The sequence below is a fragment of the Phyllostomus discolor genome, chromosome 4, assembly GCF_004126475.2.
Source record: "Phyllostomus discolor isolate MPI-MPIP mPhyDis1 chromosome 4, mPhyDis1.pri.v3, whole genome shotgun sequence".
Taxonomy (NCBI): domain Eukaryota; kingdom Metazoa; phylum Chordata; class Mammalia; order Chiroptera; family Phyllostomidae; genus Phyllostomus; species Phyllostomus discolor.
The window spans coordinates 52,222,650-52,248,228 of NC_040906.2; the positions used below are offsets into that span (position 1 = coordinate 52,222,650).

The 25,579-nt window shown below is 39.5% G+C and overlaps 1 protein-coding gene across 1 annotated transcript in view; it reads right to left on the minus strand.

Moving 5' to 3' along the window:
* Window positions 1-2,086: 2,086 nt before the first annotated feature.
* The window catches only part of MYO3B (myosin IIIB), a 417,036-nt gene continuing 393,543 nt past the window's right edge, over window positions 2,087-25,579 (minus strand). The window contains exons 33-35 of the mRNA XM_036023317.1: window positions 5,417-5,523; window positions 4,996-5,042; window positions 2,087-4,216 (exon numbers count right to left, since the gene is read on the minus strand). Coding sequence (XP_035879210.1) covers window positions 4,078-4,216; window positions 4,996-5,042; window positions 5,417-5,523 — 293 coding nt within the window. The 3' untranslated portion in view covers window positions 2,087-4,077. The remainder of the gene's footprint in view (window positions 4,217-4,995; window positions 5,043-5,416; window positions 5,524-25,579) is intronic.

The window sequence follows — 25,579 nt, forward strand, 5'->3', positions numbered from 1 at the left end:
AGACAAGGGATAACAAATAGGTAAATGGAAGAAAATAGGGAATCTAGAAATAGACTCATGAATGCTTGATTTATGTAAATGGTAGTATTTTAGAGTAGTAGGAAAAGGATAATCTTTTCATTGAATGGGGTTGAGACAGCTGAATATCCATTATAGAAAATATAAAAATTGACCATTACTGCACACCATTTGCAAAATCAGTTCTGTGGAGTTTAAAGATCTAAATGTGAAAGGCAAAGCAATGAAGCTTCCAAAAGACACTAAAGGCAAATATCTTTATGACCATGTAGTCCAAGACTTCTTAAGAAGCCATAAAAAAGCACAAATCAAAAAGGAAAAGATGGGTATATTGTACTATTTTAAAATTACAAACTTCTTTTCATCAAAAGCAACTTTAAGAGAATGAAAGAACAAGCCACCTAGTGGAGAAAATATTTGCAACATACACAACTAACATTTCTTCAAATTAAAAAACAAAGTTAATTAAGTCCTGGCTGGTATAGCTCAGTGGATTGAACACAGGCCTGCAAACCAAAGGTTGCAGGTTTGATTCCCAGTCAGGGCACATGCCAGGGTTGCAGGCCAGCTCCCCAGTAGGGGTGTTCGAGAGGCAACCACACATTGATGTTTTTTTCTCTCTCTTTCTATTCCCTTAACCTCTCTCTAAAAATAAATAAATAAAATCTTTAAAAAAGTTAATTAAGAATGGGCATGTAACAAAAAAGACATCTAAAATGGCCACTAAAACACATAAAAATGTGTGCAATATCATTATTAACTGGTGATATGTGAGCTATAATTACAGTGAGATTATGCTATATATACATCAGATTGCCCAAATGAAGACATAATAGCAAGAGCTGGTATGAATGCAGAACAATGAGAGCTTTCTTATGCCACTGGCATGACTGTAAACTGGTACAAATGCTCAGGAAAACAGTGTGGCATTACCTACTAAAGTGAAGTTACGTGTACCTTAGGCCCTGCAATTCTAATCTTAGGTGGATAGCCAACAGAAATGCACCCAAATATATACTAAGAGACACATATGACAATGTTGGTAGTAGCAACTTTCAAAATAGTCCTCAATTGTAAATGATTCCTATTTATATACCACAAGTAGAATGGGTAAATCAATGACATCATATTCATATACTGAAGTCATGAAAATAAACAAACTATATTTACATTCTACAACACAAATGAACTCCCAAACATAACACTGAATAAAAAAAGACAAGATCCAAAAAATTATACACTATATGATTCTATTTATACAAAGTTCCCAAAACCTACCTATAAAAGGCAAATTTAACCATAGTGTGTAGGGATGCATGCAAGTAGTAAAACTATAAAGAAGATCACTGCCGTGTTTGCCACAGAGGTCACGAGGGTGCTTATCTTTGGGGAGGTGGGTGGGCGAGCGATGATCGGGAAGGGACTGTGGGAGGCTTCCAGGGTGCCGACCAGGTTCTGTTCTTGACTGTAGGAGAGGTCACACAGATATTCACTTTAATGACTTATTGAGCTGAGTCTTCTAATTGGTGTTCTTTTTATATAAGTATTATATTTTAAAATAAAGTTAAAAAAGCAGATTGAGGCGTATGTGCACATGAATGAAAACAGAAGAAGAAACCGCAGCTCAGAACATGAACACCAAGGGTTTGCAGTGAAGTTTTAAAAAACGGTTCTATCCTCAGCATGATTGCTGTTTCATCCAGGGTCCATTATCTTATTCGTCCTGGCATTATCTTTCAGCCAATTGGTTTTTTCATGCCAGACAGCCTCATAGAGATACTTTCTGAAGTCGAGGGTGCAAAAATAGGGGGTTAATTATATAATTTAAAGTTTAAGAAGTAATCAACAAAAATTTAAACATAAAATTGTAAGCAGTGGAAGACGTTAAGAGAGATGAGGGAAGAATTGAGATAAATGCTCATCTTTCATAGAGAGGGAGAGTAGATATTGTCTAAAATGATAAATCAAGAACAAAGAAGCAAACTATTGAGAGACATGATAGAGGACATAAAATAATTAGAAAAAATTTTTAAAAAGCTTGCTTCCTAAAGTAGGAGCATAGAGAAGAAGATGGCTTTCCACTGTAAAGTCTCTGCACTATTTGATTTTGGTTTTGTTTTTCCCATGTGCTTATTATTTTGATACGTTTAAGAAGGTATTTATGAGATTCCAGGTTACATCATTCTCATCAGCTTGTTTATGAACTGCTTTTTGAGTTATGGCTCTGTAACTATCTCAAGAATAATATGTACAGTGTATCTTATCTATGCTGTAGCTAATAGCAAACACCATTTCTGAAGTACTGTTAGGAGTTATTGCTGTGGCAATGAATAATTATTATAGAGCTTCTAAATTATGATTTTATAATTACTTCTATTTCCTTTTAAACTTTATTTATGGATATGTTTAATTAGAAACAAGGCAGGTATACAATTACATTGTACACAGAGTAGTGGGAAGTTACAAACATTCCTATTCAACAGATTGAAAAGCAGCTAATGTTATCAAATCAAGAGTAGACAAATCAATGACAAAAGTAAAATTTCCAAAAATAGTTATATTAATAACGTTAAAAATCTATATATTCTACATATTATTTTTAAACAATAAAATGAAGTTCATTTGTATTTCTGCTGCACTACTTACGTACCTTAAAAACACTACCTTTGGGGTGATGATCCGGAAAAAAGTCAACTCATTTTTTTTAAAAGTAAAGTTTGACTATTGAATAATTGGTTCTATTTCTTTTTCTTGTAAAATTATAATTTCTGAGATCTTTAAATGCCTCATTTCATGATTTATGTTTGTAAAATATATACTAGAAATCTCTCCTCTAAAATTCTGAAAACAGTTTTGTTTCTATTTCCTCAAGTTTATTTTCCTCAAAATCTGAGCACTCCCATGTGTACTATCTGCTAAGTATTTTGAAGTAAGAAAAATGTTGAGAATATCTGTTCTGGAGAAAGGGTCTTATAGTTGACCCAATACATCACACAGAAACTCACATATTGTTTTGCATATAGTTGCTCAAAAACTTTGTTGTATTGAATCATATAGAGTAGTATAATATATAGTATAACATCATTACTTGAATGAAAACTTACAGTGTAATAAAAGTGATTAATCACGTATAACAAATAATTGAAAGTACCTGTCCTATCAAATATGCTAACTAACTCTCGTCATTCACCCCATTCACCCGAGGGTGAGCATTTACTGCACATCCACTCAGTGCCAGGCGCTGCGCTGGGCTCTGCACACAGAGATAGACGAGACAAGATGCTTCCCCGCGCGACTCACAGCCTGCTGGCTCCAGCAACCAGAGAATGGAAAGTTACAATACCATGTGACATGGACTCTGACAGGTCCAAATTTTCTTTCTTTTATTGCTAAGGTACTGAGGGTGTCTGGACAAGGTAGAGAATAAAGAGGCAAAGGCTTTCTCGGCATAATAATTAGCAAGAGAGGAGTTCATTTCCCTTATAGAAAGAATCTGGAAAACTTTGGCCTCTTCCCCTAAACACACAAAAATTATCCTGGCGTAGGAGGTCTTCTGTCCTCTTCCAGTATGGAGACGCTGAGGAATGGAGCCCTGACCCTGGGGAGTGGTGTTTGAAAGATCAGCAAAGGGGCAGGGGATGCCATGGAGAGGCAAGGAGGAAGAGAAGTCCTGGCTTTTCACAGGGGCATGGTCTGCATGGATTGATGTGGTGGGAAAAAGAAATATGATCAGTGTTCACAACTGGCTGATGGTGAGATTGTTACCCTCTTAGATGGTGGCATGAATGATGGTTATTGCTGTAGTAGAGGTTGCTTAGTGTCCCCAGGAGACTTATGGTTTGAGAAAAGAAGGGATTACTCAGTTCAAGCTGCAGAGCAGATGTGGAGAAGGTAAGGGAGGTAGGAGGAAACAGTTAAGAATCTGAAACTTGTTCTGTAAGGCTCTGCCATGTGTCCAAAGATACCGAGCCCATGGCAGTGCTTTCTTATTACATGACAATCAGTCAATTACTGTGATTGTTCTTACCCTCAACAGACTTGAGGGGCAGGAAGTACAGCTCAGTGCTGAGCAGGAGATGCTCCTTTTGAGGACGAGGGAAAAAAGAAAGGGAGGGCTGAGTTATCTTCCTCTGGGATCGAGTCCACAGGTGACAGAGACTTGTAGTAGTCATCTTCACCATCAAGCACTTTGACTTGGCTGCAAGAAAAAAACGAGTTTGAATAGAAAAGGAAAACAAATGCCACAGTCACCTCTGGGGCAGCTAAAGTTGTTTGAGTACTTGGAACAGCGTGGGTTCCAACGCCGAGGGGAAGGACAACACAGAGGAGCTGGAGTCTGCTACACAAACCCTTTCAGCTCTGAGCAGCACACTGATAATGGCCTGATTTAGTGGTGCCTGGAAATTGTGGTCATATTGCAGCTAGATTTATGTGAATTATCTTTTCTGTTTCTCTCTGTTTCCCACTAGATGAGAAAATTTCCCTCCTGACCTTCTCCAGTTCTTAAACTAGTACCAATTACCTACCTTACTCCTAGTCTCTGAGATGCTAACGATGAAATGAGCTCGCTCTTTAGAGTCCTGTCTAACCACTGGAAGAAATTTTCCTGTACCTTTCAGGCCCAAGAGGAGGGTAATGTGGGGGAGGCGTCCTATTTTCACTGTGTGGCGTGTTCTTGTTTGTGGGAGAGTTTTATACAACCCGCTATGCCTCTACTTAGGAAGAAAGTACAGTTCTCTGAGAAAATGATGAGAAATAACATTTGCCTTTAGATGGCAATTCCAGCCTTTTCAGACAGAATAGATTCAAGTTTTGTATACTCGCTACTGTGAAAAGTAGTTTCCAATGTCAATAATAGTGGGGCTATCCCCACTGCATATTTTTAGAAGCCTCTCAGGAAAGTTTTGCATTTTCTGTAATATCACAAAGGACCCCTTCTGTTTACAGTTGCTTAGAACTAAGAAGACAGATATTTACCCAAGTTTTCTTGGCTTCCTCTTGCTCCCTTGATATTCTAGAGTTCCCTGTGGAGAGGGCCAAGAACACACAGTCAAAGCAAAGCAGCAAGTCGTTAATTTTTAATTCAAAGTGATTTTGTGTTGAATGCAAGCAGATGCTGATAATATCAGAAGTCACAGCATAATTTTTTTGATCAAAGGGCTCAAGTGAGCCTGATGAAGCATGCATCTTGCTCGTCTTTGATAAACCACATCAATTATTCACCGTGAAGGCAGACATCCTGACATGAAAGCAACAGATAAAGAGCCTAAGCACATGTTCGAGAGGAGAGCATGAGAGAGTGGGGGTGGGGCTGGAGGGGCTGGAACAGGTATTAATAACAGAATTATTAACTGGAAACAAAGCCAGTGAAACAGCTTTATGGCCACTTTGAACTCACATTTAACTGGTTATAGTACATGGTGTCCTCGGGGCTACTCAGCATTTTGGGCTGCTGACATCTTCGGCGGGGTGTTGGCTGCTTCTGTGCAAGACCATTTTCTGAACCTGCAACAAGAGAGCAAAACCTTGCTGTAAACCATCCAAAGTTTTGGGAAAATTAAATAAAACATTGCTCTTCGCATACATGCATTTAGTAGAAACTGTGTCCCATTTTAATGGGCATGTCAGAGCTTTGCTATCAGTAAAAGAAATACCACCCTAAAAAAACAAACACACAGGGATTGTGGAGGGTAAACAATAGCCACTGTCTGTGACTTTGCCCTCATCTTTCTTATCTGAATCAGCAGTCAAGAGTGGCAGAAAGCAAGTAGATGTGTCCACACCAGTGAAGGAGAGGCTGGTGGTCAGCCTTCATGGAATAGAAAGCGCCCTCTTAGTGAGATAGCTCAGCTAGGACGATAAAGGCGATCTGGGGTGGTTTGCACCACATCCTACAGTGAGCACTGAAAGACATCTGGAGCACACACTCTTGGGTAGATGAGAAACAAACCTTTTGGTGGGATACGTATTGGAGGAAAAATGGCTTGTGCTAGTATTTACTGAAATGCTTTGAACAATGCCATTGATCCATGCAGTCTCTGGAGGTAGTGCAAAGGAGAAGGGGAAAAGGTGATTGCTCGGTTTCATGGAGCAAGCAGCCTCTATGTTAGTCTTGATTTCAGAATCCTGGACCAAGAGTGCACTGGAGGTTAAGAAACCACGTGTCCAGTGAAGTCATGATTTATTTCCCTTCCAAGCAGATGACTTTTGTGGAATCGGCTGTCTTTTTTGGCACTCTGTGTGAATCAGGGCTCAGCAGTTCTAACTTCTTGTCAACACACACACACAGCTGCAGTAGAATATTGTTCATGAATGTCATAATCTAGAGAAGAGATATCATTTTCCTGGACAAAGTGTATATCATAGACTAATTACTCATAAAAAAGGGTTGAAGATTTGTAGTCACAGTGTGACCTCATGAGAGATTCCTACTATTTCAGGAAATTCTGGGGGAATTTCTAAGTAAAGAATGACTCAGCAGGGACCATTTGAAATAGTGAATTATTAGTTTCCTAAGTATGAAGTTTTGCATTTTTATTTTTCTTGAATTGGAACATATTTATGTTAGACCAATACAGGATTTTAGGAAACATCCATTCTAAATACTCATTTTCTTTTTTAGAAAAGGAAACTGAGGTCTATAAATGTTGAGTGACTTATCCCAGACCAAGTGGCAGGGTGGGGACCCCACTGAGTACCCCACCATAGATCTTTCACCTACTATTCTAGCAATTAAAAAAAACCCCTACAGCATTATTGTCTTTCTTAACAAGAAATATTCAAAGATCTAAGTAAAAGTAAGCTCTAGGAAAAATTACTAATTAGCATAGCATAAGGATGTTGCTTGTAGAGGGTTCTGGTAACCTTAATGGCCACCGTCCACATCTTCAGGAACTCTGTGCAGAGGACAGGACTCCAGCCTCTTGTGCTGGTATTGTCCTCAGAGTACAAGGAACCCAGAATTGAAATGGTTCTTGCTTTCTTTTTCCTGTTAGTTCCAACACACCAACCTCCTGTTTGCTTTGCAAAATCCATATTATTTAATATGGTAGAACACGAGGTTGTGAGGCCCTTTGGTGTTATCTCCTCTGATTTATAGATTGATAAACAGAAGCATCTAGAGTTGAGGCTGCTGGTGTGAACATGCACTGGAGATCTGACATAGATCTCCTTTAGACTTTCTAATGTTACAGGAATTCCAAACTTGGCAACTCAAAAGACTAATCTTAAATAGTTTTGGGGTTCAGCTGGAGTTCAGCCCACTTTAGCTGGACTTTATATTTATATAGTGTTTACACTTGATCAGAGGCTTTTATTTATATTCTCAACTGGGAATGCTTAATATAAGATGTGGTTTTCAACTTTTGCTCTTGAACAACTTGATGTTCCATGGGTGAGTGTTTTTCCTGATTCTCAGAAGAAATTAAATTATTGGATAGAATTTTCTCAATCTTAAAATTTCTCCCATAAGTTAAAAAAAATGATTAGTGCCTAATCATACAGTATTTATACTGCACTAGAACCTAGCGTAAACTGGTGTCTGATTTAGCACCAAATTTTAATTTTCATCATCTTAACTTTAATATCTCCATATTTCATGATGCTTTGTGAAGAGTGCTACAACTTCCAGGTGCTTTTCCATTGGAACAAATCTGAGCATCATTGATATATGACCAATCATAAGCAACCAAATAAATAATTGGGGAATGAATCATGATTCAGTGAGTGCTGCTGGAACAATCTGATAGCAATATGCAAAAAATATAACTTCAATACAGATCTTATAACATCTATCCTGAACATAAGGCACTTTATCAAATATTGTGGGGGAAGATACAGGGATACAAGACAAAGGCCCTGCCTTCAGTCCAGAAGAGGACACTGCGTTTGGAGACATTAAGTGACTTGCTTAAGGCCATAAGCTAGTGTTGCTGGATTCAAATTAGCTTTGTAAAAAATTTCTAAATCTTTTACTTATCTCAATACACCTCCTGATTCTCATAGGCCACAATAAATTCCAGATGAGTTATATAGTTAAACATTTTAAACATTCCCATAAAAATCTTAGAAGGAAATGAAATAGACCATTTTTTTAACTGTGGGAAAAGATATGAGTGACAAGAATGGGTTCAGTTATATTCCAGTAAGTTATTCTATATGATGGACAGTAACAAAACTAAGATGAGAGGAAGTGCAACAGAAAGATAAAAACAAATGATGACATATACACACACAAAAGTCTACTATCCATTAGATGGAAAGCCTGAATCGAGAGAAAGACAGAGAAATATTCATATATATTGAAATGCAATATTAAAAAATGTTCAGCCACTTTAACAAAGAGCTTTAATTAAACCACTTACTACTGCCTTTCAATTAATTAGGATAAATCAAAAGGTCAAAAGGCAGTGTGAAAGAGGCCCCATGTACACTGCTGAGTCCTTAGGCTCCGCCTCTCCTGAAGCACAACTTGACAATCTAAAACAAAAGCTGAACACGTCCCAACAAGGAGTTAAGCCAAAAGATAAAAAGAGACGATCTTCATGAAGATGGATAGTATAACACTTTTTGTAGTAGAAAAAAGCTAGAAACATGATATGTATTTAATAATTGGGGAAGAGTTAACTTTGAGATATAAAAATGATGTCATACCATGAGGCATCAATAAGAATAATTATGGGTATGGTGTTGATAGATGAAATTTCAAAATCCAGAAAAAGAAGCAAAACACAAATAGCATATAGCACATAGATTAAATCCAAACATGTATGCACTTTGAGTTTATCATGATCTTTGTGATAAAAGTTTAAAAATAAAAAAAATCAATGAGGCATGTAGGAAAAAAATATTTTTTCTTTCAAAAGATGAAGAAACCATAGCTAAGAAAGACTAATCTGTAAGTGTCAGAATGGAAACCTCAACCATCTGTTGGCCTTTGAGCCAGTTTGCTTATGAGTTACAAAACAGTATGGTCATCTGACAATTACCTAGTTCACTTGAGCAGTTTTTATAGATTAAACTGGGCAATTCAAGTCTGAAGGTACACATTAGAATATGAGTTATTTACTTTGAAGACAATGAAGTTCATATTCTGAAACTGGCTGATTTCCACCTCACATAAAAGTTTGTAAGCCAAGCCAAACTCTCCAGTTTGTAATACATGGGAGATACCTCCCTATAGTGCTTCTTTAAAGAATATTGTGTCCTGAATGTCAGTTTACATTTAACATGGGTCTATTTCCTTTACAAGAATCCCTGCACCTTTTGATTTCATACTTGAGACCTGGAACATGTTTCTCTCCTGAGTTGTCACCGAAACTTATAATAAACTGGAAACAAGTCTGCCAGAAAATAGGAGAAATCTGGATGGAGTTTCAGGAGCCCAGGAAATGCATACTCTCTAATCCCAAATCGTTACACTTTGTGGCTGCACAATTGACCAAGCCCTTGATGAGAGACAAGTAGCTGAATTCAACTGATGGCTTCATTACATAACTTCAAACAACTGGTTTGGAAATTTAATATTTCAGTACTCTATTGAACATGCAGGTATATCCAGCTAGAGTTGCCAGATCAAATACAGGGCACCCAATTAAATTTGAATTTCAGATAACCAGTATTTTTCAAATATATCCTGTGCAATATTTGGGACATACTTACATTAAAAAGTGATTGGTTGTTTACCTGAAATTCAAATCTAGCTGGTGTCTTTTTTCCCCCTTAAATCTGGCAACCCTAATTCAAGCACAATTTAAGTCACAACTGAAGTTTTCTTTTCTCTCCTAAGGTCTCGGAGACGAAGAGGGAAATGACTTTCTCTACTCTACTGGACCTGTTGAATTATGGCTATTTTGGCTACAAATGCTCTTCTCAACATTGTCCCCTAACACCTAGTGTTTCACTTTTCATCACGTACTGCAGATGTGCCCGTCCTGGTAAATTTCCTAGCAGGATCTCGGTGAGGAGAGAACAACCACAAGGGAGAGCAGGGTGGGCCGTGCAGTTCAGTTGTCCCAGCCTGGTGGGGCAGCACGGATGCTAGGCCCCGAGAAGTGGACAGGCAGTGAGCAGGGCTCCTGGAAGAGAGCGCTTGGAGAGAACTGCAGTCCCTTGAGCCGTCCCTGGAGGCCTACGCAGGCACGGATGCTTTCTGAGCGGTGTGACTGCTAATCTGACTGCCATTTGCGGGTGAGGCATTCCCAGGGTCACTTGCCAAGTAAAACATCCCCTTGAAGCAAACAGAGTGTTCAGTGTTCTAGATGTACAGATGGCAAATCCCAAACGGGGGGGTCATTGAAATAGGTTTAGAATTATGCCATTAATTTACAGAGCTCTGTCAACTCTGTGCGTAAAGGGACCATGAACACGTTTCTCTTCTGAGTTGCCACAGAACCTTATGACAAACTGGAGATAAGTCTGTCAGAAAATAGAAGAAATCTGGAGGGAGTTTCAAGAGCATGGATCATTTCTCTGACCAAAGTTCTCAGGGCACTTGGAGGTGACAGTAGCCCAGCAGTTGGCTGAATGATCTTTTTCTTCAGTGGTGGTTGACTGCATGCTACTCTAGTGGACACTTACATGAAATAGTGTCCAATGGGATGACCTGTCTTTTCCACCTATGGCGCTCGGGCTTCTAACCCTTACCACTTCATTTTATGTAGCACATCTTGTTTTGCAAAGTACTTTATTTTTTACTTTATCTCATTTTGGGCAAGTCAAATACCCTCAAAGAGATATTATGAAGCATAGGGAGATTAAGAGATCACACAGCAAGTTAGAGGCAAAATTCAACTGAGAATTCGGGTTTCCCAGTGTCCTACTGACGGAAGGCCCCTTGCTTTTATATCTGAGTGGTCTGCGGTCCAGGGAGCTTGAGCCCCTCTGCCAGTCTCCCTTCAGAGGTGGGGCTAGAACTCAGGTCTTTTGATTCTAAATCCCAAAGTCTAGGCCATGGCCTCGATTATGATGCTTGTTCTTTTACTGAGATGTTCTTACAAGTTTTCTTCCATATATTACCATGGCTAACTTTAGGAAGGACTAAAGAATTCATTGGGTTTTTGTAAAACACACACACACACCTAGAAAGAGGGATTTCTCCTTTGGGGTGCATGTAATTCAGATCTTCCTTTCTAAGATGAAAGGAAAGCTCAAATTTGCCCAGTTGCCAAGTTATGTCATGAACTATCTTCTTCAAAATTGTAAAACTGCTATGAAGAAAACATCCCTGAGTTAAATTAGTGCCTGTGGAAGATGGTGGAGTTATAAATTGTCTATGTGGAATTTTGTTGTTATTGTTAAGGAAGTGGTAATAATTTCCCTGGAAACCGTTTCATGGTTCAGGGTTTGGCACACACTCAACAAATAATGAACGAATGAATGGTAACTATTCACCATTCTTCTCAAGATTCGTTCCATCTACGTGGCCTCTTCTTTCCCCCGGTCATTTGGGATACATTTGCCAAGGCTTCCAACAGGAAGAGGGCCTCTTCTGTACTGGGGCAGCTCTAGGGAACCTTCAGTCTAACAAGTAGGGAGATAAAGTCAGCTTCTTAAAAACTAAGTTCATTATTAGTATTTTTGTCTTAATATCCTTTCAATATTTTTCTGGGAATGTGAATTCATTTGTTTTCACTCCACCCCAGAAAACTGCTGTCAGTATTTGTCTACAGTAATTTGTTACTGCTTTCTCTCCACTTAACAATAAAGTCACAAATATTTTTCCATGCTATTAACCTACCTTAAAAATAGTATCTTTATTTTAGAGTTACATTTTAAAATTCTTTTTATTTTATAACAATTTTATTAAAGTATAGGTGGAATTTTTTAAGGTATAAATAAACATGATACACAAGTCGACCGCCATACCCCACCCTCACACTAGCAGCAGGTGCTGGAACAAGTTTCTTATCTGAATTCCAGATTAGACTAAATGGCATCATTTCTAATTGCTGTATGCCATTTCATTTAATAGATGATTCATGATTAATTTATATAATTTCCTATTTTGGGCAATGTTTTTCTATAATAAGTAATATTTTGAGGAACATATACATAGTTTGATCTTTGATAATCTGCATGCTTTTCTTTTTTTAAAGATTTGATGTATTTTTAGCAAGCGGGGAAGGGAGGGAGAAAGAGAGGGAGAGAAAAATAGATGAGAGAGAGAAACATCAATCACTTGCTTCCCACACACCCCCGACCGGAGACCCCACCCACAACCCAGGCACACATCCTGCCCAAGAATTGAAACAGGGACCCTTCACTTCCAACCAACTGAGCCAAACAGATCACGGCAATAATCCACATTCTTTTCTTAGGATAAAAATCTATAAGTGGAGTTATTGCCCAAAGGGTATACATATTTTTAAGTTATAATTTGTACTTCCATTTGCCATCCAGAAAGTATGTAGCACACCATACTTCTACCGCCTATACCTGAGGAGACCTTAAAGATGCTGTCTCATCTTTAAGAAAGGGTCTTACGGTTCAGTAGGTGAAAAAATGGCACATTGTTTGTGTTTTGATTTGCATTTCATTGATTACTTGGCAGAGTGAGTGAAAGTACACCCTTTCCACTCTCTATGTTTGTTAGCCTTTGGTATTTCAGGACTCCACCTTTGTTGGAAGCAGCAACAAAGGTCATAGGTCCAAGGCTGGACCTAATGTGGATGAAACAAGTTTTTGCCTGTCTGGTGTGATAGGATGGTAGGTGAGAGGTCTCCCTGGCTAATAGGTGTGGAGATGGCTGTTTTAAAAATTAACATGTTATAAAGACGTATTTCTCAAACTGATGTCATTTACTACTTAATCATTTTTGCTATATTCAAGACACCTGTACCATTGTTTAATATTTTAAAAAATTAATGAATTTATTTTTTACTTAAATGGATTTCTTTACAAATGAAACTTTATTCACTACCATAAATGAAAAGCAGTGGCAACATTTCCCATAAACAGAAGTAAACCATTAAGTAAATGCAATGGAGACAATATTATCACACCTGAGCTAGATTCTGTTTCCCACAAAGTGTTCTGGGCTTTTAAAAAAGTTTTGTTAAAAAGAGAGGTGAATAAATGTGAGAAGACTTGGAGACATACTAGCACCCTCACAACTTGCACCTTAATCTAAAGAATTTAAAATGAGAATTGAAAAAGGAGTGATTTTCTTTTACATGATTCAGTGTCATTTAATGTCATGTCCACACACCATTTAAAATCAACTTGCAAACCACCAACAGCCCATGTTCACACTTTGAGAAATAAAAAAAAAAGCAGCAGAGTCAGAAGAACATGAGTATGAATCCACCTCTAGCACTTATTAGAGGTCTGAAGTTGGTGATGATGATCACTCAGGTAGGGTTGTAGTGAGGCTGATGGGCAATATATGAAAAGAGAAGACATGGTACCTAAGGCAGAGCAGGTGCTCCTAAGTGTTGTAATTCCAGTTCTAAGGGAGTGGTTCTTCACCCTGGTTGCTGATTAGAATCACCTGAACTGCTTTTTAAACATACAGATGTCTTGGCCTCACAGCTGGAGATCCTAATTCGATTGGTCAGGGGTAGGGCTGTGGCATTGTTATTGTTGAAAAAGAGCCCACCCCTTCTTCCAGATGATCTTAATCTACAGCCAGATTGGAAAAACCAGGGATTTTACCCTTTCCTAAGATTTTGGCTTGATTTTGCAAATTAGCTAGCTGCCATCTTGAAAAGTTGGCATAGGATCAGAGAAGTTTTGATTGGGCAGAAGGACTTCTGGGAAGGGCAAGCATCCCCAGTAGGGATCCTGGTATTGTCAGGTATTTGCTTTGTTCTGGAAGCTGTATCAAATGGCTTGAACCCAAAGCAGACACTAATTTCCCTGGACACTGGAAAAATTTTTCTTATTCCAAGAGAACAATTTTGCTGACCATGGAAACATTATCTCTGGCTTCCAGAGGTATGATGCTATTAAGTGCTGTTGTGGAAGTTTCGCTATATAAATAAAAGTCAAAGCCGAAAAACAATTCTGACCAAGTCAGACTCTTTAAAGCACCACACAAATGTAGGGCAAAAATGCTGGGATCTCAGGAGGGTTGGAACCAGTAGAAATGTTCAAAAGGCACAAGCTTAGAATCAGTTATACAGAATCAGCAATGGGTTGCCACGGATTTTCTTTCTTTCTTTTTTTTTTGCTTTACTGTGCATAGTACCAAAAAAATTGGCACTATGTTCCCTCTCTCTGCTTTTAGGAATTTTAAATTTTATTTTTCAATTACAATTTATAGTCTATACAATTTTGTATGTTTCAAGTGACAGCATAGTGGTTAGACAGACATACACTTTACGAAGTGTTTTCCCTGATATATCTAGTACCTACCTGGCACCATACAGAGTTATTACAATATTATTGACTGTATTCCCTATGCTCTACTTTACATCCCTAGTACTATTCTGTACCTACCAATTTGTATGTCTTAATCCCTTTGCCTGTTTACCCAGTCCCCCAAAACTCCTACCCTCTTGCAACCACCAGTTTGTTCTCTGTATCTATTTCTGTTTCTATTTTGTTTATTTTGTTTTTTAGATTCCACACATGAGTGAAATCATATGGTATTTATTTTTCTCTGACTGACTTGTTTCACTTAGCATAATACGTTTTAGGTCCATCCATGCTGTCTCAGTGGTAGAATTTCCTTCTATTTTATGGTAAAGGAATATTCCTTTGTGTATATATTCTACAACATTTTTATCCACTCCTTTATTGATGGGCTCTTGGGTTGCTGCCCTATCTTGGCTACTGAAAATAACACTGCATATATTCTTTTCAATTAGTGTTTTGGGTTTCTTTGGATATGTATCCAGAAGTGGAATTGCTAGGTCATAAAGGCAGTTCCATTTATTTTTCTGAGGAAACTCCATACTGTTTTCATAGTGGCTGCACCAGTCTGCATTCCCACCAATAGTACATGAGGGTTCCCCTTTCTCCACATCGTGGCCAACACTTATTGTCTGTTGTTTATTGATGATAGCTACTCTGACAGATGTGAGGTGATATCTCATTGTGGTTTTAATTTGCACTTTTCTTTTTTGGTTTTTAAGTGAACTTTAATTGAAATATTTTTCTTTGTAGTTCTTAACTAGCCGGGCACTCCACTGCACTGCTGTTGATGTCATCTATGATGTCATGAGGGTGGCGGCCATCAACATTGCAGCCCAAAGACTGGGCCATCCCCAGGACCTCTTTAATGGTTCCAGAGAGCTCTCCAGCCAAAGATCAGTGCCCCATCTGTCAGGCAATGTTGATGATCTCATCAAAAGTGATACTTCCATTGTGCTTAATTTTTTTTTCTTCTTTCTGTCTCGTGGTGGTTCTTTGAGGGCTTTGATGATGAGGGCAGAGGCAGAAGGCACTACCTCAGTCTGGGCCTGTCTATTCTGAATGGTCAGTTTCACTGTGATCCCCAGACCCTTCCAGGTACTGGTTGCTTTGGTAAAGTCATCACCAAACTTTTTGGGAGACAGGCCCCAGGGGGCAGATCTTGGGGGCCTGGGTGGACATGGCACCGACTTCCCCGATGGTGCACCTCAGGTAAATGACTTTGATTTTGTTGGGGTCAGACTTTGGGGGCATGGTGGAGGTGGCTGGCAACTGAAGAAAGTTGAACCTTTGCCTCCTCTAAGCAGAAAACCAAAAGTAATTTGCACTTTTCTGATGATTACTGGGGTTGATAATCTTTTCATATGTTTATATTGGCTATCTGTATGTCATTTTTGGAGAAGTGTGTATTCAGGTCCTTTGCCCATTTTTTAATTGGATTGTTTTATTGGTGTTGAGTTGTATGTGTTCTTTATAAATTTGGATATTAACCCCTTATCAGATGTATTATTGGCAAATATCTTCTTCCATTCAGTAGCTTGTCTTTTTTGTTTTGCTGATGATTTCCTTGGCTGTGCAAAACCTTTTTAGTTTGATGTAGTCCAATTTGTTTAGTTTTTCTTTTGTTTCCTTGCCCAAAGTAATATACCAGGAAAAATACTGCTAAGAGAAATATCAGAGATTTTGTAACCTATATTTTCTTCTAGGAGTTTCATCATTTTGAGTCTTACATTTAAATCTTAAATCCATTTTGAGTTTATTTGTATTTGGTGTAAGAAAGTGGCTTAGTTTTATTTACTTTTTGTATTTATTTTTCCAATTTTCCTAATACCATATATTAGCTAGATTATCTATACCTTGTATGTTCTTGCCTTGTATGTTCTTGTTCTCTGGGTATTTTGTGGTTCCTTTTAAATTTTTGGATTATTTGTTCTAGTTCTGTGAAATATGCCATTGGTATTTTGGTAGAAATTGCATTAAATCCATACTTGTAGGTAGTATGAACATTTTAATAATGTTAATTCTTTCTGTCCATAAGCATGGTATATGTTTCCATTTATTTGTATCTTCTTCCATTTATTTGTATCTTCTTTAATTATTTTCTCCAGTGTCTTGTAATTTTCCAGGTACAGGTCTTTTACATCCTTGGTTAAATGTATTCTTAGGTATTTTTTGATACAATTGTGAGATTGTTTTCTTATTTTCCCTCTCTGATAGTTCATTCTTGGTTTATAAAAATGCAACCACTTTCTGAATATTTATTTTGTATCCTCTTACTCTACTGAATTCACTTATCAGTTCTGGTAGTTTTTTGGTGGAATCTTTAGGGTTCTCTATATACAGTATCATGTCATCTACAAATAATGATAGTTTTACTTCTTCCTTTCCAATTCAGATGTCTTTTATTTCTTCTTCTTGTTTGACTGCTGTTTTCAGGACTTTCAGTACTACATTGAATAAGAGTGATGAAACTGAACATCCCTCCCCTATTCTTGATCTTAATGAAAAAGCTTTTAGTTTTCCCCACTGAATATGATGTTAGCTATGAGTTTGTCATATATAGACTTTATTATGTTGACATATGTTCTCTCTATTCCCATTTTGTGCAGAGGCTTTTTTTTTTATCATAAATGTGTGTTGCATTTTGTCAATACTACTTTTTCTGCATTTATTGATGTGAACATATAACTTTTATCCTTCATTTCATATATGTGGTGTATCACATTACTTGATTGGTAAATAGTATACCAACCTTGCATCCTCAGAATAAATTCCACTTGATCATGGTGTATGATCTTTTTAATGTATTGCTAAATTTGGTTTGCTAATATTTTGTTGAGGATTTTTTCATGTATGTTCACTAGGATTATTGGCCTATAATTGTCTTTCTTTGCAGTGTCTTTAACTGATTTTGGAACTAGGATAATGCTGGCCTTGTAAAATGAGGTTGGGAGTCTTCCCTCCTCTTGAATTTTTTGGAATAGTTTGAGAAGTATAGATGTTAGTTCTCTAAGTGTTCGGCAAAAAATTCACCTGCGAAGCCATCCAGTCCAGGACTTGTTTGTTGGGAGTTTTTTGATGATTGCTTCGATTTTGTTGGTTGTAATTGATCTGTTCAGATTTTCTGTTTCTTCTTGTTTCAGTCTTGGAAGATTGTATGTTTCTAGGAATTTATCCATTTCTTCCAGATTGTCCAGTTTGATGGCATATGGTTGTTTGTAATATTTGTTTATAATCCTTTGTATTTCTCTGGTGTCAGCTGTTACATCTGTTTTATTTCTGATTTTATTTATTTGGGTCCTCTTTTTTACTTGATGTGTCTGGGTAAAGGTTTATCGATCTTTTTTATCTTTTCTTTTCTTTTTTTTTTAAATGTTTTTTTTTTAGATTTTATTTATTTATTTTTAGAGAGGGAAGGGAGGGAGAGGGGGGAGAGAGAGAGAGAGAGAGAGAGAGAGAGAGAGAGAGAGAAACATCAGTGTGCGGTTGCTGGGGTTATGGCCTGCAACCCATGCATGTACCCTGGCTGGGAATCGAACCTGGGACACTTTGGTTCCCAGCCTGTGCTCAATCCACTGAGCTATGCCAGCCAGGGCCTTGTTTATCTTTTCAAAGAACCCTTGAAGTTTTTAAACTGCTTATTTGGAGGCCTCACAATATTCCCTTCCATCCACCTGGTTATGACTGACCTCATCTGTACCCTTCCTGACAATGGCTGGCTATTCCCTCACTTTGGCCCTGTAGCAGGCCAAGACATACGGTCAAAATGGCCATCCAAACTGCACCCAGTGGGAAAACCTCATTAATTCAGCTTTTCCAAAAACGCCCACATGAAAAAGTCTCAGACCCAGGTCTGATGCTGAGCAGTCCCACAAAATCAGGCGGCAGGCTGAGAGATGTCATTTTTGGAGTCCTTAATGAGATGCAAATCACCTAGTGAACTACTTGCGAGCTAGGAAACAATGTCCTGGGTAAAAGCAGATAAAATTGGAACAAAAGCATGTCTTTGAAGATTGGAACCGCATTTTACATGCTTGAGGATATGGGACACCAGATAGTGCCGGTTTTACTAAATTAATTGTAATGGGGTCTTTGATTCTTTGTGACAGGGGATCCTGGGGCATTCCTCCCCAGCTCTGCTTTGCTCTCTAAGTTGGGAACCTGGTTTCAGTTCCTGCTGTTAGTGAGCAAAGAGCTGGAAATTTAGTGAAACGAGCACTGTTTGGGGAGTCAGAAGGCATTGACATAGTTCTGGAACTCATTAGTGTGACCCCGGGTGAGTTGCTTACCCCTCTGGGCTTCCACGTTTTATCTGTAAAACAATGGGGTTAGACTAACATAGTGGTTTTTTGACAGAGGGTGGTGTGTGGTACATTACACATGTTCTTACCTTGAGATGCTGAGCTATTTTCTTTGGAGTCATGCTCTTTCCCAATGTGTGAGAATCTGGGTGCAGTAAGAGATGTGACTGATGGAAGTTCACTGTGTGAAACTAGTGTGAAATCAGGGAAAGTGGAGAAATATTAGCTAAGAGGCTCTTTAAGCCTGACTGGTGTGGCTCAGTGGGTTGGGTGTCGTCCTGCAGACTAAGGGTTGCCAGTTTGAATACTGGTCATGGCACATGCCTGGATTGTGGGCCAGGTTCCCAGTTTGGGGTGTGAGGTAGGCGGCCAATCGATGTTTCTCTCACACATTGATGTTTCTCTCCCTCTCTCTTTCCCTCCCTTACTTGCTCTCTAAAAATAAATAAATAAAGGCTTAAAAAAAAGAAGCTCTTTAAGGTCCTTTGTGACTTTATGGTGCTATAAATAGAGTTCCAGGCCTCTCAGTGCCCCACCTGTGAGACGGACACAAATTCTGTAAACCTCATTTGCTTTTTGGAATTTAAAGGAGAACAATCAAAATGCATTCAGGATTCAGGGGGAAAATTTCTCCACAACTACATCAGAATGTTGTTGTAATAGGATTCATTCAAAGATCAATGCTGCTCAAGGGAGGCTAATCTTAACGTCCTTCTGGGTCCATTAGGTTACTGACAGACGAAAAGACAGCATTTTTAACTTCACCTACTCAGCCTTCTAGCTGTGAGCAAACACTGCAATGTATAGGTTAGTATTGTACAGCTGTACAAACAGCCACCCAGGTTCATAAATTCAAAGATATTTTTACACATAGAGAGAGCAGTCATCAGTATGAATGACTTGATTTGGGGGATATTATACACACAAATGGATTGCCAGTGTGAGTGTGTGTATTTGCGAGAGACAGGAAAGTATATGAATAGTAGGCCAAAATGAAATCACAGGTATGATTTCGCCTGCATTAAATTAACGAGATGCAAAAGTAAAATCAATGCAGCATTAGTCATGAAAAATTAGATCACTCTAGTTCTTCCAGTTTTAATCTCTGAAAAGTCAATAAAATAGGAAGTATCTGGGGGAAACAAAGTTGAATAGAAAATAATTACATTTAGGTTATTTTTCCTTTCATGTGCTTAATTTTGGAAAAACATTTCCTTAGTACACTGTAAAATTAAATTTGTTCCAACTATTCAGTAAGCATTTAAAGATTTATAAAAATAGTGAGCTGTTAGGTCTGTTCAGATCAAGAGTTTAGACCTCAGTTCTTCAGAGTCATGCAAAACTACTAAATTTCTTTGCCTTGTTTTCTTAGATTCTAATAAGAGATTGATGACAATTCACTATGGAAACAATAAACAGAATGACGACCTCTCATGCCCTCCCCTTCCCTTATCCACATAAGGAAGGTGTAAGAGACCTCTCTCCACTGGACTCATGATCTTTCAACAAATTCATGCTATTGATTTTTTAAAATCCCCCTTCTCTAGGTCACCTGACCAGTATAGCTATAAACACAATCCAGCATGTTACAAAACAAAACCCCAAAACCAAAATACCACCCCACCAAGCTTAACCAAATTAAATACAGCTGTTACCAGCATAGCTGAAAATGGGTATGTCCTGTGTTGTATAGTGATTTAGGCCTTGACAAGAAAATTGATTATTGCTTTCACTCATGCTCCTTTGCATGCCACATATGAGGTGCTCTAACCATTGTCTGACCAGACTAAAAGACAGTTCCAGTGTAATTTAGTTTCAAGTTTCCAGACTAACATATTTCAGAGGATTCATATCAATAGTCCTCCACTTTTGAACCCTAAAGGAAACACTCAGGGTCTCTGTTATCTTGGCTTAGTCAAGTGAAATTATTGTAATAACAATCGGAAACCTGGTAGCATTTATCTGACAATATAGAAAAAGTCATATTAACAGGAGCTTTTCACTGGAGCGATCTTGGACGCCCGTGACGGCACCGGGAAATGCGCCACCAGCTCTGAAAGAGCAGGAGGTCCTGGCTGACTTGGCACCTTCCGACTTCCAGCTCTCACTGCCTCTCACCCTGCGTGAGATGGGGACCCAGCAGAGAGGGGTTAAATGGGTTGGGGAGCCCGTCCAGCTGGGGGTCATTAGCAATCAACGACCAGCTTTAAAAGGCAGCAGGAGACTAAGGGTCTCTGACAGGCTTGGCTCCATGCACCATCTGGAAGGAAAGAGGCTGTTGAAGCTGCATTAAAAAAAGACTTCATGGAGACCGTTCCTGGAGACAGGAACATGAATAGTGATGCTATATTCAAAATGGTCCTTCCTTTTACAGGGTAGAGCCAGGTAGCCACATTTCCAGGCCAATCCCTAGCCTTAAAGGACTACTCATTGGCACCAGGGATGGGACCAGCCCAGGAAGCTCTGTCTAATGGTTTGATAGTAGCTAGGGATCAGAACATCCATACTGGTTAATAAGACAACGAGCATGTGTGAGGGCTGAAGCATGGGGCAGGTCACATACCAAACTCATCTAACTGTATTTTACACACTACAGTACGATCTATGACTAAAAAAGGGAAAACCAGACGGCTTTACTTAGGCTGTGCTCAAGTTGGTCATTTTAAGTTGGAATTTTTGATACAATGAAAACTTAATAACAAAACTGGGGCTTACTTTCTATGGTCACTCTAAGGCAATATGTACAAAGAGGTGGCAGTCAAAGATGTTATTTATTGCATATACCTGGTCACTAACTTGGTTTATATTATTCATTAAGGTGCCTCTCTCTCTTTTTCCTTTTAGACTCCTGGTTCCCCCTCCCATTCCACCTTATCTATAAATATGTAAGAAAGAAAAAAATGTTTAAACTACAAAATTTTATTACTTTTGATCATGGATTGTTAGACTTACAGAATTAAAAGGTCTTATGGGATCTTTAAGATATATTACAATACTAATTTAGAATGAGCTGCTGGTCTCATTGTAAGAATCATTTAATATTAGAGTTGAATTTATAAGAGGAATTGCAATCCAGGTCGTATCGTGTAGTTCTAACATTAGTCTTCAGTGTATCTCTAGTTCTGATAACAAAGCAGCCAGGGCAAGGAAAAGAACTCAGGGTTATACTTGTTTTTAGATGGTGAATGTAATTTTCTTATATTGTTAAGAATGTATAGTAGCTGAAATTATCCTCATAAAGATTTTGGCAAGTTGCTAGATGCCTGAGATGGGAAGAAAGTGATAAGGAAGATCTGGGACACTGTCGTCTCTCACAGGCAGGGTTGGCAGAGTTGGTGAGGACTGGGTGATGGCAGCTGCCGATGCAGGCAGTGGACACCGTTTGGAGAAGTGATCTGCCAGTGTTTGGCAGACCAGCAGGAATGCGAGATTCTGAGAGTTGAATTTGGGTAATTTTTCATCATCCTGTCCTAAGCTTTGAACAAATTTACACCTATTACTGGTCGTCCTGTCAGAGATAGTATTTATATTAAATATCCAGTCATGCAGAACAAAGCTTGTTTAAAAAGAGACAAGCAAATCCCCAGAGGGAGAACATAAGTGGACATAAATCGTGGGTGAACACTGTCCTTAAAGTTCTGTAGTTGGGCTCCCGCAGATTTTGATGGTTCTCATGGAAACTTTACGTTTTCTTAGGTATATAAGTGTGACTATGTGAACATGACTTTTAAATAACGAAAACCCAGCAGTGATGAGAGTTATGGGTTCCTGGGGATACATGAGAGATTTCTTTTAAGTAAGTTGTTTGGTAAAAGTAAACAAGCTTGATGCCCACTGTGCATTCTCACACTAAAACTTCATGAAAGATTTGTCTGCTGATTCCGTATGGGAGGTTGTCGATACTAGCTCACTCAGGTTTACTCCACGAAGAAGCAGAGAGTAGTGCCCAGGATCCACTTGGCACCGAAGCCCATGCCCCTTTCGTTATGCCCGCCTGCCCCCCCTGCACTGTACTGGTGGGACAGTGGGAGAGTGAGGGGATCGAAGAGAGTGGAGAAAGGAATGGGAGCGGGTTCTGGTCCAGGATTCGTATTCGGGGAAGAGTTACAGGCCCAGCTAAAATTGGGGACGATTATTTTGTGAGTGGTGCCAAACCGCATAGGGATGCTTTTCAGCTATAACTCTTAGGGTCTTGGGTGTAGTGACAGAGTAGGAAGGATTAGGTGGATGTTCTGGGTAGTGGGTGGAAGACCGAGTGCTTGAGAGAGTCACTGAACTCCAGTGCAGGCTGAAGGCAGGTGGAAGAGAAGCCATCGAAGCTTAGAAGACAGTAGAATGACAGCTCTAATGGGGGTGAGAAGGCTGGAAGGAAGAAGACTATGGTTCGATGGGGAGCAGCTCTTGAAGGGTCCAGTGCAGCCATGAAAGTAGATGCCTGGGTGGAAAAAAGACAAAGGTCATTGACATGAAGAGGTAGGGAGCTGTAGGACTTAGGTAGACTGGATGGCAGGGAAAAATCATTCTAGTGGGTGGTGAGATTTGGAAATGGAGATGATGATATATTAAATACCCAAATAAATTAAATACACATTCCCTGAATGCGAAGTGACTGAGATGGGGTCAGTAGATGACAGGCACAGAGGAAGGATGATCTAGGGGAGCATAGATAGCAATGGCAAGTGAGCAGGATGTGGGTTCCACCTCTATCCACTCCCTCACCCCCAGGTCGTGCTGGATAGGGCTCCACGCAAGATGATGTCAGGGGAAATGGTGGGCAGTAGAAAGGGTGGGTCAGAGGAGAGGAAACCCAGAAAACAGTGGGAAAATCAATGAGATCAGGGATGACTAGAGTGATGTGAGTTTTGGGCAGTGGCCAGTGGTGACCAGCATGCAAAGCCAGCTGGGGGAAGTCAGCTTAAGGTATCAAAAGAAACAATCACTGTTGTGAAGTCCTATTAGCATCAGTGCGAACTCAGATCCCTGACAGAACGGAAGCTAAGTGCCAGCAGGCTGGATGGCTCAATGCTCCAAATGGTAAGGGGTTGTTTCCATGCTTCTGTAAAGTAATTACTATGTATAGGAGTGAGATTAATAGAGGTTAATCTAGTGTTAGGACATGGACTAGTCTGTGGGAGTTTGAAAAAATTGGGGGTGAGAGCAGGTGGGAGGCTACTGAAGAAGTCCAGGTGCATGGTGGGAGAGGCTGGAATATGGCCCTTTTCCCCCCATTACCAGATTCATTTGCTCTGGCTGCCCTGAGGTGTTGTCTTGGTCCCAACTGCTCTGCGTGGGCCTCGGCCCTTACCAAGGACAGATGCCTTCTCCTGCACCCAGCCTGTGGGGGCTTTCAGTCCTTGAAAGACAATGATCGAGTCTTTTGTAAAGTGAGAAGGAAGATATTAGGAGCTTGTGTCATGGTCTGCCAAGAAAGGGTGGTTGGTGTTTTGAAGTATCTAACAAGATCTCTCACTCATTGTGCAAACATGGTATCTTCCTCCTCAGCAGGACCTGCCACCAGGCTCAGTGCAGTGGGATGAGTTCAAACACCATTTGCCATGCTGCACCCAGAGTCACGACTCCCTTCCCGCCCTGGATCCGTGCTGGGTGTGGGTCAGTGCGTCCTTTTCTCCCTGATGGTGAAATCTGTTCCTCATGGCTCATTCAATTTTGTTCAGGGCCTATTCTGCCCTTGACCTTGTTCTAGGCACTGGGGCCATGGCAGTGAACAAAGATCCCTGTCCTCAAGGAGCTCACTGGCTGGTAGCGGGAGACATAAACAATAAGCATAATGAATGATTTGGTATATATGTTAGAAAGTAAGATTATTTTTTTAAAAAAGAAACAGCAGGGCAGAGCACAATGACTCACCCATTGTCCCTGAGGCCCTGAGCACTGGCACGGCTGGACTTCCTCTCCCAAGGTCTGATGACACCCCGCCCCACAAACCCCCGATGCAGATACCTACCAGGGTGGTGCTTGCACCACCAGGCTTCTCCTGACTCTCTTCTCTGTAAAAGTTTTGGGTTTGTGGGGGCTAGATCAAAGCATGGACCAGGTAACAGACAAGATGCATTCACGCCTATGGTAACTGGGTGGAGGTGTAGTTTTGTAAGTAGGGGGTGGCTTAGCGCAGGCTCTCTTATCCTGCCCAGGTGTCAATGGATGGTGTCCCCCAGCAGAAGTCCACTGTTGCTACATGGGTGGGACTCACTCACTCAAGAGAGCTGGCCTGGAGATCCAGTAGGGTGCTCAGGACAACATATTTTTCTCCTCTGTAAGAAGAATTCTTGGGCCCATAATGAAATGGAATTAAAAAACTGATTCATGAAATTTGAAATGTGCACATTTGGGTGGAGGTCCACAGAGGAGGAAAACACCCTGCTTCAGTCTGTGCGTTCTCTGCAGCAAAGCAAAGCAAGTCCGTACGCCCATTTTTGAAGCTACAGGGAGAGGGACTCTGACAAGTTTCCTATAAACAAGGGAAGGTGAATGGAATTAATTGTACTATACCCATGGTTACTATTTTCAAAGATTTATAAATTATCACTTCTGGTTTTTATAGTGTGCCATCTTTTTTGTGACTTCATTGAACCCAATAGTAGAAGGTTTTTGAATTCTTCTACTTTGTCCTCTCTCATCTCCAGGAATGGAGCCCTCAAAGAGAAAATACTGAACTATATTCCTGATTCCATTTCTAATTTGTTGAATTCCCTTTTGTCCCATTGTGCTTGACACTCCCATTTTGTGCAAATGTTGAAATTTTGTTGCAAGTAAATGTTATTTCAGGGGTTGGTTGGTATTGTTTCTATTTTGCTAAATGAGTTTGGCCCTTGACCTTAAAAAAAACAAACAAAAAAAAGCATAATCATTTAAGACGTACCACTTATTGCTAGATTCTTTAAACA